The 16,760-nt window shown below is 42.9% G+C and overlaps 1 protein-coding gene across 1 annotated transcript in view; it reads right to left on the minus strand.

Moving 5' to 3' along the window:
- The window catches only part of Plekhg7 (pleckstrin homology and RhoGEF domain containing G7), a 77,916-nt gene that overhangs the window by 9,867 nt on the left and 51,289 nt on the right, over positions 1 to 16,760 (minus strand). The window contains 3 exon segments of the mRNA XM_039080593.1: positions 7,775 to 7,891; positions 8,577 to 8,625; positions 12,741 to 12,826. Coding sequence (XP_038936521.1) covers positions 7,775 to 7,891; positions 8,577 to 8,625; positions 12,741 to 12,826 — 252 coding nt within the window.

A 16,760-nucleotide genomic window follows, 5' to 3' on the forward strand; every position in this document is an offset into this window, starting at 1 on the left:
GAATCCTTACTGCCGGTGGGAGGCAGACTGACATCATACAACTCAACTTTACATGTGTGGTAAGAAGGCAGACATAGCCCAGTGCATCCATTCATAGTCCAGTTGAAGGCAGGCAGTACTATGGCATGGCTTACCATCATTGAAGAGACTGTCAGCTTCTGATAGGGCTGAATTAGAATCCTTCCTGTGCCTCATGCCCTATTGCTGCCTGAACTCATCTAAGCCTCTGATAAAAGAGGAAACATCAAATTCCACAGAGCTCCCATGTAGACAGAGATAACAGATGCCTGGGATACAGAAAAGTGCCTGGTCCATAGTAAGGTCTAAATACCCAGCCACATTTAGTATGTGTGTGGACACTTTCGTTACCTGCAATGGGGCAGTGTAAGGCATTTTCCTTGTAGTCTCTCCAAAGCTTTTTCTTCATTTTTGTTTCATGAAGCTAACAGTTTCCTAGTGATTGGAAATAGTCTTGGGGAGTCAGAAGCAGTGTTATTGAAAACTGCAGTGGAGGCCTTGGTGAGATAGCTCAACAAGTAATGGTGCTTGGGGCCAAGACTGAGGGTCTGAATTTGATCCAAGGACTGGCTTGGTTGAAGGAAAAAACTGACTTCCACAAGTTGTCCTCTAACCTCTACCCACCCACCCTCCACAGCCTGCCCCCATAAATATACATATATACATACACACATATGTATGTATATATATATATATATATATATATATATATACATACACACAAATAAATGTAAAGTTTTGTAAGATGAAATGTCTTAAAAAATGTGAACAGAGCTTCCTGGTTGCTGCCGCTGCAGAGAGCTCGTAGGCAGCACCCCACGAGCGAACTTGAGCCTCGGGACCACAGGTAAGACCAACTTTTCTGCTGCAAGTGACCTGCCTGGTGAACTCGGGACACACAGAGGCAGAATTCCTCTAGAACCGGGCACTTCCTGTGTTTACCGGGAGCCCCAAACCCGCGGATCCTGGCCTGCAGCAGCTCTCTGCTCCCAGACCCTGTGAGAGAGAGACCCAACCGCCTGATCAGGTGGGCACTCCTGAGGCTTCAGAGCGGAGGAGACCACCAACACTGCCCACCCCTGCCCACATCCCTGGCCCAAGAGGAAACTGTATACGGCCTCTGGGTTCCCGAAGAGGAGGGCCCAGGAGCAGCAGGACGCCTGCCCCTGAGACACTGGCATAATCTGAAGGAACAGACCTGATAAACAGTTCTCTGCACCCAAATCCCATGGGAGGGAGAGCTAAACCTTCAGAGAGGCAGACACGCCTGGGAAACCAGAAGAGACTGCACTCTGCACACATCTCGGACGCCAGAGGAAAACACCAAACGCCATCTGGAACCCTGGTGCATGGAAGCTCCCGGAAAGGGCGGCGCAGATCTTCCTGGTTGCTGCCGCCGAGGAGAGCTCATAAGCAACACCCCACAAGCAAACTTGAGCCTCGGGACCACAGGTAAGACCAACTTTTCTGTTGCAAGTGACCTGCCTGGTGAACCCAAGACACAGGCCCACAGGAACAGCTGAAGACCTGTAGAGAGGAAATACTACACGCCCGAAAGCAGAACACTTTGTCCCCATAACTGGCTGAAAGAAAACAGGAAAACAGGTCTACAGCACTCCTGACACACAGGCTTATAGGACAGTCTAGCCACTGTCAGAAATAGCAGAACAAAGTAACACTAGAGATAATCTGATGGCAAAAGGCAAGCGCAGGAACCCAAGCAACAGAAACCAAGACTACATGGCATCATCGGAGCCCAATTCTCCCACCAAAACAAACATGGAATATCCAAACACACCAGAAAAGCAAGATCTAGTTTCAAAATCATATTTGATCATGATGCTGGAGGACTTCAAGAAAGACGTGAAGAACTCCCTTAGAGAACAAGTAGAAGCCCTCAGAGAGGAATCACAAAAATCCCTGAAAGAATTCCAGGAAAACACAATCAAACAGTTGAAGGAATTAAAAATGGAAATAGAAGCAATCAAGAAAGAACACATGGAAACAACCCTGGATATAGAAAACCAAAAGAAGAGACAAGGAGCTGTAGATACAAGCTTCACCAACAGAATACAAGAGATGGAAGAGAGAATCTCGGGAGCAGAAGATTCCATAGAAATCATTGACTCAACTGTCAAAGATAATGTAAAGCAGAAAAAGCTACTGGTCCAAAACATACAGGAAATCCAGGACTCAATGAGAAGATCAAACCTAAGGATAATAGGTATAGAAGAGAGTGAAGACTCCCAGCTCAAAGGACCAGTAAATATCTTCAACAAAATCATAGAAGAAAACTTCCCTAACCTAAAAAAAGAGATACCCATAGGCATACAAGAAGCCTACAGAACTCCAAATAGATTGGACCAGAAAAGAAACACCTCCCGTCACATAACAGTCAAAACACCAAACGCACAAAATAAAGAAAGAATATTAAAAGCAGTAAGGGAAAAAGGTCAAGTAACATAAAGGCAGACCTATCAGAATCACACCAGACTTTTCGCCAGAAACTATGAAGGCCAGAAGATCCTGGACAGATGTCATACAGACACTAAGAGAACACAAATGCCAGCCCAGGTTACTGTATCCTGCAAAACTCTCAATTAACATAGATGGACAAACCAAGATATTCCATGACAAAACCAAATTTACACAATATCTTTCTACAAATCCAGCACTACAAAGGATAATAAATGGTAAAGCCCAACATAAGGATGCAAGCTATACCCTAGAAGAAGCAAGAAACTAATCGTCTTGGCAACAAAAACAAAGAGAAGAAAAGCACACAAACATAACCTCACATCCAAATATGAATATAAGCAATATTGAATATAAGCAAATATGAATATAAGCAAATATAAGAATTATTAAGCAATAATCATTATTCCTTAATATCTCTCAACATCAATGGCCTCAACTCCCCAATAAAAAGACATAGATTAACAAACTGGATACGCAACGAGGACCCTGCATTCTGCTGCCTACAGGAAACACACCTCAGAGACAAAGACAGACACTACCTCAGAGTGAAAGGCTGGAAAACAACTTTCCAAGCAAATGGTGGGAAGAAGCAAGCTGGAGTAGCCATTCTAATATCAAATAAAATCAATTTTCAACTAAAAGTCATCAAAAAAGATAAGGAAGGACACTTCATATTCATCAAAGGAAAAATCCACCAAGATGAACTCTCAATCCTAAATATCTATGCCCCAAATACAAGGGCACCTACATACGTAAAAGAAACCTTACTAAAGCTGAAAACACACATTGCACCTCACACAATAATAGTGGGAGATTTCAACACCCCACTCTCATCAATGGACAGATCATGGAAACAGAAATTAAACAGAGATGTAGACAGACTAAGAGAAGTCATGAGCCAAATGGACTTAACGGATATTTATAGAACATTCTACCCTAAAGCAAAAGGATATACTTTCTTCTCAGCTCCTCATGGTACTTTCTCCAAAATTGACCATATAATTGGTCAAAAGACGGGCCTCAACATGTACAGAAAGATAGAAATAATCCCATGCGTGCTATCAGACCACCACGGCCTAAAACTGGTCTTCAATAACAACAAGGGAAGAATGCCCACATATACGTGGAAATTGAACAATGCTCTACTCAATGATAACCTGGTCAAGGAAGAAATGAAGAAAGAAATTAAAGACTTTTTAGAATTTAATGAAAATGAAGGTACAACATACCCAAACTTATGGGACACAATGAAAGCTGTGCTAAGAGGAAAACTCATAGCGCTGAGTGCCTGCAGAAAGAAACAGGAAAGAGCATATGTCAGCAGCTTGACAGCACACCTAAAAGCTCTAGAACAAAAAGAAGCAAATACACCCAGGAGGAGTAGAAGGCAGGAAATAATCAAACTCAGAGCTGAAATCAACCAAGTAGAAACAAAAAGGACCATAGAAAGAATCAACAGAACCAAAAGTTGGTTCTTTGAGAAAATCAACAAGATAGATAAACCCTTAGCCAGACTAACGAGAGGACCCAGAGAGTGTGTCCAAATTAACAAAATCAGAAATGAAAAGGGAGACATAACTACAGATTCAGAGGAAATTAAAAAAACCATCAGATCTTACTATAAAAGCCTATATTCAACAAAACTTGAAACTCTGCAGGAAATGGACAATTTCCTAGACAGATACCAGGTACCGAAGTTAAATCAGGAACAGATAAACCAGTTAAACAACCCCATAACTCCTAAGGAAATAGAAGCAGTCATTAAAGGTCTCCCAACCAAAAGGAGCTCAGGTCCAGACGGGTTTAGTGCAGAATTCTACCAAACCTTCATAGAAGACCTCATACCAATACTATCCAAACTATTCCACAAAATTGAAACAGATGGAGCACTACCAAAGTCCTTCTATGAAGCCACAATTACTCTTATACCTAAACCACACAAAGACCCAACAAAGAAAGAGAACTTCAGACCAATTTCCCTTATGAATATCGACGCAAAAATACTCAATAAAATTCTGGCAAACCGAATCCAAGAGCACATCAAAACAATCATCCACCATGATCAAGTTGGCTTCATCCCAGGCATGCAGGGATGGTTTAATATACGGAAAACCATCAACGTGATCCATTATATAAACAAACTGAAAGAACAAAACCACATGATCATTTCATTAGATGCTGAGAAAGCATTTGACAAAATTCAACACCCCTTCATGATAAAAGTCCTGGAAAGAATAGGAATTCAAGGCCCATACCTAAACATAGTAAAAGCCATATACAGTAAACCAGTTGCCAACATTAAACTAAATGGAGAGAAACTTGAAGCAATCCCACTAAAATCAGGGACTAGACAAGGCTGCCCACTCTCTCCCTACTTATTCAATATAGTTCTTGAAGTTCTAGCCAGAGCAATCAGACAACAAAAGGAGGTCAAGGGGATACAGATCGGAAAAGAAGAAGTCAAAATATCACTATTTGCAGATGATATGATAGTTTATTTAAGTGATCCCAAAAGTTCCACCAGAGAACTACTAAAGCTGATAAACAACTTCAGCAAAGTGGCTGGGTATAAAATTAACTCAAATAAATCAGTAGCCTTCCTCTACACAAAAGAGAAACAAGCCGAGAAAGAAATTAGGGAAACGACACCCTTCATAATAGACCCAAATAATATAAAGTACCTCGGTGTGACTTTAACCAAGCAAGTAAAAGATTTGTACAATAAGAACTTCAAGACACTGAAGAAAGAAATTGAAGAAGACCTCAGAAGATGGAAAGATCTCCCATGCTCATGGATTGGCAGGATTAATATAGTAAAAATGGCCATTTTACCAAAAGCGATCTACAGATTCAATGCAATCCCCATCAAAATACCAATCCAATTCTTCAAAAAGTTAGACAGAACAATTTGCAAATTCATCTGGAATAACAAAAAACCCAGGATAGCTAAAACTATCCTCAACAATAAAAGGACTTCAGGGGGAATCACTATCCCTGAACTCAAGCAGTATTACAGAGCAATAGTGATAAAAACTGCATGGTATTGGTACAGAGACAGACAGATAGACCAATGGAATAGAATTGAAGACCCAGAAATGAACCCACACACCTATGGTCACTTGATTTTTGACAAAGGAGCCAAAACCATCCAATGGAAAAAAGATAGCATTTTCAGCAAATGGTGCTGGTTCAAATGGAGGTCAACATGTAGAAGAATGCAGATTGATCCATGCTTATCACCCTGTACAAAGCTTAAGTCCAAGTGGATCAAGGACCTCCACATCAAACCAGATACACTCAAACTCATAGAAGAAAAACTAGGGAAGCATCTGGAACACATGGGCACTGGAAAAAATTTCCTGAACCAAACACCAATGGCTTATGCTCTAAGATCAAGAATTGACAAATGGGATCTCATAAAACTGCAAAGCTTCTGTAAGGCAAAGGACACTGTGGTTAGGACAAATTGGCAACCAACAGATTGGGAAAAGATCTTTACCAATCCTACAACAGATAGAGGCCTTATATCCAAAATATACAAAGAACTCAAGAAGTTAGACCGCAGGGAGACAAATAACCCTATTAAAAAATGGGGTTCAGAGCTAAACAAAGAATTCACAGCTGAGGAATGCCGAATGGCTGAGAAACACCTAAAGAAATGTTCAACATCTTTAGTCATAAGGGAAATGCAAATCAAAACAACCCTGAGATTTCACCTCACACCAGTGAGAATGGCTAAGATCAAAAACTCAGGTGACAGCAGATGCTGGCGAGGATGTGGAGAAAGAGGAACACTCCTCCATTGTTGCAGACTGATACAACCATTCTGGAAATCAGTCTGGAGGTTTCTCAGAAAATTGGAGATTGAACTGCCTGAGGATCCAGCTATACCTCTCTTGGGCATATACCCAAAAGATGCCCCAACATATATAAAAGACACGTGCTCCACTATGTTCATCGCAGCCTTATTTATAATAGCCAGAAGCTGGAAAGAACCCAGATGCCCTTCAACAGAGGAATGGATACAGAAAATGTGGTACATCTACACAATGGAATATTACTCAGCTATCAAAAATAATGACTTTATGAAATTCGTAGGCAAATGGTTGGAACTGGAAAATATCATCCTGAGTGAGCTAACCCAATCACAGAAAGACATACATGGTATGCACTCATTGATAAGTGGCTATTAGCCCAAATGCTTGAATTACCCTAGATGCCTAGAACAAATGAAACTCAAGACGGATGATCAAAATGTGAATGCTTCACTCCTTCTCTAAAAGGGGAACAAGAATACCCTTTGCAGGGAATAGAGAGGCAAATATTAAAACAGAGACTGAAGGAACACCTTCAAAGCCTGCCCCACATGTGGCCCATACATATATAGCCACCCAATTAGACAAGATGGATGAAGCAAAGAAGTGCAGGCCGACAGGAGCCGGATGTAGATCGCTCCTGAGAGACACAGCCAGAATACAGCAAATACAGAGGCGAATGCCAGCAGCAAACCACTGAACTGAGAATAGGACCCCCGTTGAAGGAATCAGAGAAAGAACTGGAAGAGCTTGAAGGGGCTCGAGATCCCATATGTATAACAATGCCAAGCAACCAGAGCTTCCAGGGACTAAGCCACTACCTAAAGACTGTACATGGACTGACCTTGGACTCTGACCTCGTAGGTAGCAATGAATATCCTAGTAAGAGCACCAGTGGAAGGGGAAGCCATGGGTCCTGCTAAGACTGAACCCCCAGTGAACTAGACTGTTGGGGGGAGGGCGGCAATGGGGGGAGGGTGGGGAGGGGAACACCCATAAGGAAGGGGAGGGGGGAGGGGAATGTTTGCCCGGAAACCGGGAAAGGGAATAACACTCGAAATGTATATAAGAAATACTCAAGTTAATAAAAAAAATGTGAACAGAATTTGGTTTTCCAATCCATATATTAGAAACAAAAACTAAAGTCACCAATAATATGTACATTTTTACTGAATTTTCTTCTTAAAATGTACCCATTACTACAAACAAACCATTTGAACAAGTAAAAGGTTTTAAAATTCTAGCCAAAATCTCTCGCCCCTCTAATATCAGGATTTCAGATATGTAACCATGTAAAATTAGCAGGCAGACAATGGAGGTAACATTTACTAGGAGAGCAGAATTGCATTTAAAATAAACTTCAGATCAGTTATTTTTCTACCTGTCCTTAATTTGGGTATAATGATTTCCGATATCTGCCAATCCTCAGGTTTGAAAAAATATAAAAGCCAATAAATAGATACTGTTCTTAGGTAAATACTGATGTCTTCTCTTTACTCCAGAATCTCCAGATAAAACACAGCAGCATTGTAGGTCAGGCAGGAGATCTGGTGGCTCTGACAGAGGATCTCCTGGAAAGACTGCGGGACAAGAAGGACTGAAGCTAAAAGAGACCACTTTCTCTTTTTCTTCCCCTTTGTCATTAATGAGACTGGAAGAACAACAGAGGAACTGCCATGATCCTGCAGGGACCTCCATGTTAAGGGTGGTATGTCTGTATGAACCTAAGCAAGGAATGCTACAAGAGACATGCTTTTAAAAATAGATAGCACTGGGAGGGATGGCAGATGGTTCAGTGGTTAGGAGAGTCTACTATTATGGAGGACTGGGATTTGATTGTCAACACCCATGTGGTAGTTCACAATTGGCTGTAACTACCGTTTCAGGGGATCTAGTGCCCTCGTCTGGTCTCTGTGGGCATTCATGAATGTGGTGCAAGCAGTAACATAAATGATGAAGGGGCCTATTCATCCCATTTTGTCTCCACTCAGAAACTAGACCGTAAGCTATCTGCTCTAGCAGCAGACCCCAAGGTCCAGGAATAAGACAATAAAATCTCCCACCTTAGTAACAGCCTGAAGATAACATATGAATGGCCTATCTCAAGATAGACCATTGGTGCAGTGAAGCCCATCCTGTGGTTAATCATTCATGACACAGGAATGCAGCCCATCTGGGGCATCTCAGCACCCTCAATGAGGTTTTAGATTACCTAACCCTAACAATATAATAATAAAACATTTACCTATCTTAAGCCTAACTCACTTTGCTTCTGTAGCTGATCTGCCTGTCTGAATTGTTCTGAGGCCTGTAGCTGCAGTATTAGGTGTTTAGCACCTCATAGAAAAACAGTGGAACCTTAAGTAGTCTTTGTTCTATCTCTGAAGGAACTGAAAAGCTGTAACTCCCAGGCTGCTAGTTAAAGTCACAGGAAGAAAAAGGAGAAGGAAGCTTGTTTCTGCTCTTTATCTTCAGTACTTACACATCCTTCAGAGTGCATGATTACATGGTAAAAAGTTTACCACAAGTTTGCACATAAATTCAGGTCATAAATTGAATAAGAGGTTTATAACAGAGAATGTTTACAGGTATATCCACTAAGGGTAATTATGTGGCTAAACATTCATCATCTGTCACAAGCTCTACAGTTTCCTGGAGAGTTAAAGACTATAAGTTAGTTATCCTTGAAGTTTTGTATAGATAAACCCAGTCAATATCCTGTCTTCTGTCCTTACACTTATAGTAAATACTTGGTTCCCTTTTTATGACCTTTTGGTTAATGGTTTTTACAACCCCTTAGAATGCACTCTAAGTTTTTGATGCCTGTTTGCTATCTCAGAAGCAATTAACTCATGATACTTGATGGCTGACAGAGTTCACATCTTAGTTTTGACATCAGCAAGGATTTAATAATAGTCCTATTATAAAAGAGGCCTCAGTGTCTTTGTCTGGGTTGCCATTTTGAAGTGGTGGTGATCCCTGCATGTTTCTGAAGAATAAATGCTTTTTCTTGCATACTATTTAAGTCTGGAGTCTTTAGTGATTCTTGAACCCTAACAATAAATATGATGTTCCTATAGTGAAAGTAATGCCTCAATAAAGTCTTTCCTCTCATAATGAAAAATATACTATGAATGAATAAGATTAGAACCTGAAACATGAAATAGTACAGTGGAATCATTATCTCACAGCAAATGGCTCTGACTGCCTACTATAAGCTTATACTAGATTGGACCTATCAACAGTCAATTATGGATTGAGGAGGGGCTCACAAACCCCTGGCTCTCCCCAAAACTATTAGTTCCCAAGGAATTTCTGGGGAAGGGCAGTCATCGTTTTCTCTTGTATACTCTTTGAGGAGCTCCCTAGCCTCAGACTGATAGCTTCAAACCCATGCTCACACAGATGAACTCAAAATTAAACAAAGGAAACAACAAGAACAAACCTAAACCAACTACCAGACCCAACGGGTATGCATGTGAGAAAGGGCTTTGGGTGATGGATGTGGCTGATAGGGGTGGGAGGGAAAATTAGAAAGGATGGGAGTTATAATAATCAGAATGTACTTTGTAGATATATAGATACATACATACATATATACATATGTACATACATAATTTATAGATATACATATATATGAAATCATCAAAGAACAAATTCAATAAAAGTCATTTTAAAAATCCATTTCTAATACCCATTAGCTATGTGATCTTATCTAGATTAACCAACTGCCCCAAGCATGTTTTCTTGTCTGTAAACACCTCAGAAGGCTCACACATGATAACAGCATGTCCTAGTTTCCCAGCTCAAGAGTTTCTTGTGAAACACTGTGGTAGACTGGTCATTGTTCATCAATGACCCTGTTTGAGGAGGTTCATAAACACCAGCTTTTCCAAAGACTCTCATGCCTTTTCCATGGCAACTATTAACATTACCAGTGCTGGCTGTTCTGTCAGCACAGGCCAAGGAGGCAAGACAGCAAGCAGAAGTTGAGCAGACCTGAGATAGTCACAAGGCTAATTGGAGACTGCTTGTTAAAGCGTCAACTGAGTCTACGCTGACTGCTGCAGAACCATTTCAATCTAGGGGACGTTTTTATAAACTATGTTTGCAGGTCTGTAACAGCACAGAACATCCACACTCAGGGTGTGCACAGATCCTAAGGAAAGAGTATATTTTTATCCTACTCTATAGAAGGCTATTTGCTTTGATTGAAAACTTATGTCTCTTCAGATTATTTACAGATACTCTCAGAACAATGTGATACCCTCAAGAATTGAGAGATCCAGAAATTTGAGCTGATTCCAAAATTTTACAATTTTTCCTCTATTTTTTCCTAAAGCTTTTTTATTTCTGTTTTCAAAGTTGACTGAGGGAGCTCACACATCCTACCTGGATTCCTGCATATGTGAGCCTTGTTAGCTTCTTCTGTTCCTCACATCTTCCATTCCAAATCTTTTACCAAGAAAGCACATGCCAGTAGTCAGTGTGCCTCCTCTCACCTCACAGAGAGAAGTTCTGGTTCGGATGTTATGGTATCTACATTCCTGTTTTTCCTGCAGGTCTTATCTCAACTTGATTCCATAACTATTAGCCTCAGTCTCCAATCTCCACAGGAGACTATACTCCTTAAGGGAGGGGTCTTGCCTAATTTTGTACGTTGATTATAGAGTATCCTCCTCAGATGAAACACCTAGTAAGTGCTCAGTAAATCTCAAAATGTTTTGTTTGTTTGTCTTTAGTTTATTTGTTTAATGCGGTGTTAAATGAGAACAGAGAGGGACCAGGTTATAAAGATCACAGTTAAAGCAGTGAGGGAGGAGGTGCCGATAGCAATGTAAGGATAAAAAGCTCTCATAAATCAGAGCTGCACGTTTTCCTCTTTCCTCCTCATTCCAAAGGCAGAAGTGTCATCAGTGGTGTTGGCGGATTTCGAGTCTTTCTGAGGCTTGCACTTTTTCTAAAAGAACCAATGAACCACGTAATTGGTCCACTGGAAACTGCTTGCTACAAAAATGGCTTTAAATCGAAATCCCTTTAAAAAAACAAACTTGGAATTGATTTCTCTACACATGCAGGGTTTTGTGTTAATAAAAACCTGAAGACTGTGATGCCTTAGAGCATAAAGGGACCTGTTGCCAAGCCTGATGATGGGAGTCTAATGTCCAGGCCCCACATGGTGGGAGGAGAGAACTGCAAGTTGTCCTCTGTCCTCTTCGCACAGGGTTCTGAAATGTAGGCCATCCTCCCCCAGGTAAAGAAGTAAAACTTAATCAAGCCCATAGAAGACGCAACAATGGGCAGCAGAATTTGCAGGCTGTGTTTGAGAGCCTGGATTGGCAGAGAAAGAGGTTATTTCTGTATGGAAAGGTGATGGCAGAAACTTTCCCAGGAGTCACTGTAACAAAGGGAATCAAGTTGCCATACCCAGCTCAGGATGTGAAAGAATTCATTAGTTGTGTGAAACAGATCTCCCGGAAGGATTTACCTTTGTGAGCTCTGGAAGGAAACCCATCAGTGGTAAAGTACCAGAAGTACTTACTTATGGAATCCTTAAATATAGGTTTGCATAATGTCAGAGAAGAAGAAAACAAGGGGGCGTTCACTTGGGGCCAAGAGCCCAAAGGGATGAGCTGAGCTGCAAGCATGCTTGGCAGATGTTCCTTATTTCAAAATTATCTCCAAATATTTCATACTTCCTCTCTAATGCTCATTTCCTTCTAAGCTTTTCTGTTTCTTTTTCAAAGAATGTCTTTTCTTCTTTTTTTCTGGTGCTTGAGATCAGACCTAGGGCCTCATGCATATTAGGCAAAAAGCTCTACCGGTATGCCCAGCTTGGATGAAGAAAGCTTTTGGGGTTTTTGTTTTGTTTTGTTTAATTTTTCATTTTATTTTGTTTTAAGATGAGTAATTTATCTCAGATAAATAAATCTTAGTGCTGGCTCACCTTGACTTGAAAGATATTAATTTGTAATGCATATGAGAAAGGGCCATCCCACTGAGCTACACGTGTCTGAAATTAGTGCCATAGGAGACAGTCTTTCTCTCACTGTCTTTTAAACAGTTTCACTGTAGAACAAGAGCTGCCTTGTAACTCTCTCCTTGGCTGTCTTCAGATACACAGTCTTCCTGTGTCAGCCCTCTGAGTATTGGGAATATAGACAAAGTCAGCATGCCAGGCAAATGTGTGCTTTGAGTGAAGGGGACTCACATATCTGTACTCCATTGGAAAGATGACAATGGGCATTTACACATTTCCTCTTACAACTGACCATTAGGTCATACTGAACTAACCAATAGGTCATGTGAAGAGAGAAGAATATAGAATAGTCACAGGTCTGAGTCAAACATGGACCTTCATGAGAAACCTAGGACTTTTTAACACAGCACTGTGGGCATCAGCTGACTTTGGCTCACCTGAGTTAAAACTCCTTCAGATTTGCCAAGAGCATCCAAAAACACACATCCAATAGATAGACATGAGTTCTCAGGTATTTCAGTGTATTCCTGAAGATCTTTAAGGAAAAAAAAACCACAACAAATACCCATTAGCTTTGGTTTTAAATATTGAAGCATACCCCTTTGCAAGAATATTAAGCCTAAATCTTCTGGGAGCAATTTCACAAAACGACATAGAAATCAGTATTCCTAACATTTAAGTACTCTACTTAATATTATTTGTGGCATTTACATTTCATAACACACACTGCAAATGAGCTCCTCAGCATGAGGTCGCAGCTGCTTATGTGAATCCTAACAGTGTGTCTCTCGAACATTCCTCCAAATGGGCCTTCCATGCTTCCCGGTGCCAGAGAAATACCAAAGGCTCTTGTCTGCCAACTACACAAACTTTGAGAACAAAACAGCACTCAAACTATGTTCTCAAGCATTTCTGCCTTCCACTGCAAAGATGCCCCAAGCCCTTCATCCTCTAAAGAGTTCAAAACTAAGCAAATGTTTTATTGTGGATAAAGATATTCACACGCTATAAATGCAGAAAGGAGCCTTGGGTGTTGGGCTTGGTGTCATACTTCACACATGCAGGAGAGCTAGAACGTAAATTAAGAAGACTACTCTCTTCTTTGGACTGACTGCTCTTTGTTCTGTGAACTGAAGACAGAGTAATAATCAGCTGTAAAGAGGACAAAGCAACTGACTCTTCCCAGAAGTCAAGGTGTGAAAAGACTTTGGACTTTGAGTCAAGCTTCCTCTGAAAGACCCCAGCTTAGCAGCAGTAACGCCATTTTGCAAGGCTGTACTTAAGATGACTGGTTCAGAAAAAGGTTAGAACACTGAGTACACAGCGGCTGCCAAGCAGGATGTGTTTGGTTGAAGGCCTGGCAACAGGACGACTTCGGTTGAGCACCTGACAATGAAAAAAAAGCCCCGGGAGAGGTCCCACACCCTGGTGGGGGGCTGAGTCAGTTGTTATGTTCCAGAAAGGTAGCTAAGCAACTTGCCCCCGGGCTAAACCCTTGCCATATTAGAATCCACCAATTATATCCCTGTAACCATGCATCTGCTTCTGTATGCTTGCTTCTGCTCCCCAAAATCCTATAAAAGCCCATCCTTGGTTCCGTGGGGCGCGCCAGTCCCCCGAGTGACTGAAGCGCCCACAGGTGCCTGTGCCTGTGTATCCCGACAATAAACCAAATCCTCTTGCTGATTGCATCCTGTGGTGTCTCGGTCTGGTCTTTGGAGTTGGAGGGTCTCCATCCCGAGGGAAAGTTCTCCCTGAGAGCTTTTCATTTGGTGCGTTGGCCGGGAAAGGAGATCCTCCACCCAGGGACCACCGACCACCCACTGGGAGGTAAGCCGGCCGGCGTCTGTCTGTCTGTCTGATTTTGTCTCGTTCTGCCTTATTCTGTCTGTTCTGTGAGCGCTCAGCCAGGTCTGTTCTGTGAGCGCTCAGCCAGGTTCTGTGAGCGCTCAGCCAGGTCTGTTCTGTGAGCGCTCAGCCAGGTTGTTTGGAATTTGGGCGGGACGAAGAAGGAGCTGACGAGCTCGGACTTCTCGCCCCGCAGCCCTGGAAGACGTTCCAAGGGTGTTGGGGCCCGACTTTTCGAGGCCCAATCTGGGAGAGGAGAAAGATCCGGACTAACGGCACCTCTGTCTGTATTTTTGGCTTTCAGAGGGCCCCGGACCTTTGCCACCTCCATCTGACTTTTTGCTTTCAGTTTGGTACCAAAGCCGTGCAGCACGCCTGTCTGTTGTTTGTTTGACTGTTGGTGTTGTTTGTTTTCTCTGTGTTCTAATCTTCCTTAGAACTAACATGGGACAGTCCCTAACAACGCCCCTAAGTCTCACTCTTGATCATTGGAAAGACGTCCACAACCGGGCACACAACCAGTCCGTCGAGGTTAAAAAAAAAAAAAAGAAGGAAAATGACAGACTCTCTGCACATCCGAGTGGCCCACTTTCGGAGCGGGATGGCCAGTAAATGACACATTTAATAAGATCATTATTTTACAGGTTAAAGATCGGGCCGTCCACGGACATCCTGACCAGGTTTCTTATAGTATCACTTGAGAGAGTCTCGCCTTAAAACCCCCCCCTGGGCGGAACCCTTCGTGGACCCGAATTGGCCTCCCCTCAACCCCCAGCCTGTCCCCTCGGCCCCGCCCGGTCTGCCGGCCACGTCTTAAGAAACCTCTCCTCCCAGCAGACCCAAACTCCCCTCTCATAGATCTTCTCTCTGACAGGCCCGGCTGAAACGGAGGAGGCAGAGCCGCCGGCCAGATCAGTTGCCGGGCCACAGTCTGATAAGGGTTTCTCCCCTGTCGCAGGGAGATTGCACAATAAGCGCGAGGTGATGCCAGATACAACCTCCCAGGCTTTCCCACTTAGACAGGGAACCAGTGGCCAGACCCAATACTGGCCGTTTTCAGCAGCTGACATTTACAATTGGAAACAACACAACCCTTCTTTCTCCAAAGATCCGGTGGCACTCACCGACCTAATAGAATCTGTTTTACTTACCCACCAGCCTACTTGGGATGACTGCCAACAGCTCTTACAGGCCCTCTTAACCTCAGAAAAAAAAAAAACCCTTACAATTTGCTCCTGACTTTAGGGTTCAACATCCCACCCTCATACTCCTACAAACCTTTTGAACTGTTCATCGATGAGAAACAGGGGTATGCTAAGGGGTCCTAACACAAAGGTTGGGACCCTGAAAACGCCCTGTGGCCTACCTGTCTAAGAAATTGGACCCTGTGGCCTCCGGCTGGCCACCGTGCCTAAAGATGGTGGCTGCTATTGCTGTCCTGATCAAGGACGCTGGAAAATTGACTTTGGGACAGCCACTCACCATCCTAGCACCCCACGCAGTGGAGGCCTTGGTAAAGCAGCCCCCAGACCGCTGGCTCTCTAATTCTCACACCAAGCCTTGTTACTGGATGCAGAACGGGTTCAGTTTGGGCCCGTAGTCGCCCTCAATCCTGCCACCTTGCTTCCTCTACCAGAGGAGACAAAACAGCATGACTGCCTACAAATCCTCGCAGAAGTACATGGAACCAGGCCGGACCTATCGGACCAGCCTCTTCAGAATGCTGACCACACATGGTACACGGATGACAACAGCTTCTTGGCAGAGGGAGAACAAAAGGCTAGAGCTGCGGTCACTACGGAGGACAAAGTGATTTGGGCGAAAGCCCTGCCTGCTGGTACCTCCACACAACGGGCTAAACTCATCGCCTTGACTCAGGCGCTCAAGATGACAAAAGGTAAGAGGCTAAATGTATATACAGACAGCCGTTATGCCTTTGCCACGGCACACATCCACGGGGAGATCTACCGGAGGCGGGGGCTGCTCACATCTGAGGATAAAGATATGGCTAAAATTCTGGCCCTCTTAGAAGCCCTATTCTTGCCCAAAAGACTGAGTATTATACATTGTCCAGGACACCAGAAAGGGCACAACCCAGAGGCACGAAGAAACCGGCTGGCTGATGCCACAGCTCCAGAAGCGGCCATGAACAAACAAATCTTGTCCTTAAATAGCCCAGACCAACCCACGCCCCCACCAGTGGGACAAACTAGTTGGGTTTATGCCCATGAGGACATAGAGCTCCTAGAAAAAATGGGGGCCATCTACCACCCTCAACTAAAACAGTGGGTCTAATTGATCTCCTTTTTACATAAATTAACCCATTTGGGGTTTAAGAAGATAAAAACCTTACTAGATCGGGAAGAGATAAATCTGTGTTTTTTTTTTTTTTAAAATCGGGACAAAGCGATACAAAAGGTGACTGAGAGTTACAAAGCGTGCGCTCAGGTTAACCCGGAAAGGACCATGATTAGACAAGGAGTTCGTCCTAGGGGACACCGTCCCGACATCCATTGGGAAATTGATTTTACTGAAATTAAACCAGGTATATATGGATACAAGTATCTCCTAGTGTTTGTAGACACCTTCTCAGGATGGGTCGAAGCCTTCCCCACAAAACA

The sequence above is a fragment of the Rattus norvegicus genome, chromosome 7 (assembly GCF_036323735.1).
Source record: "Rattus norvegicus strain BN/NHsdMcwi chromosome 7, GRCr8, whole genome shotgun sequence".
NCBI lineage: Eukaryota > Metazoa > Chordata > Mammalia > Rodentia > Muridae > Rattus > Rattus norvegicus.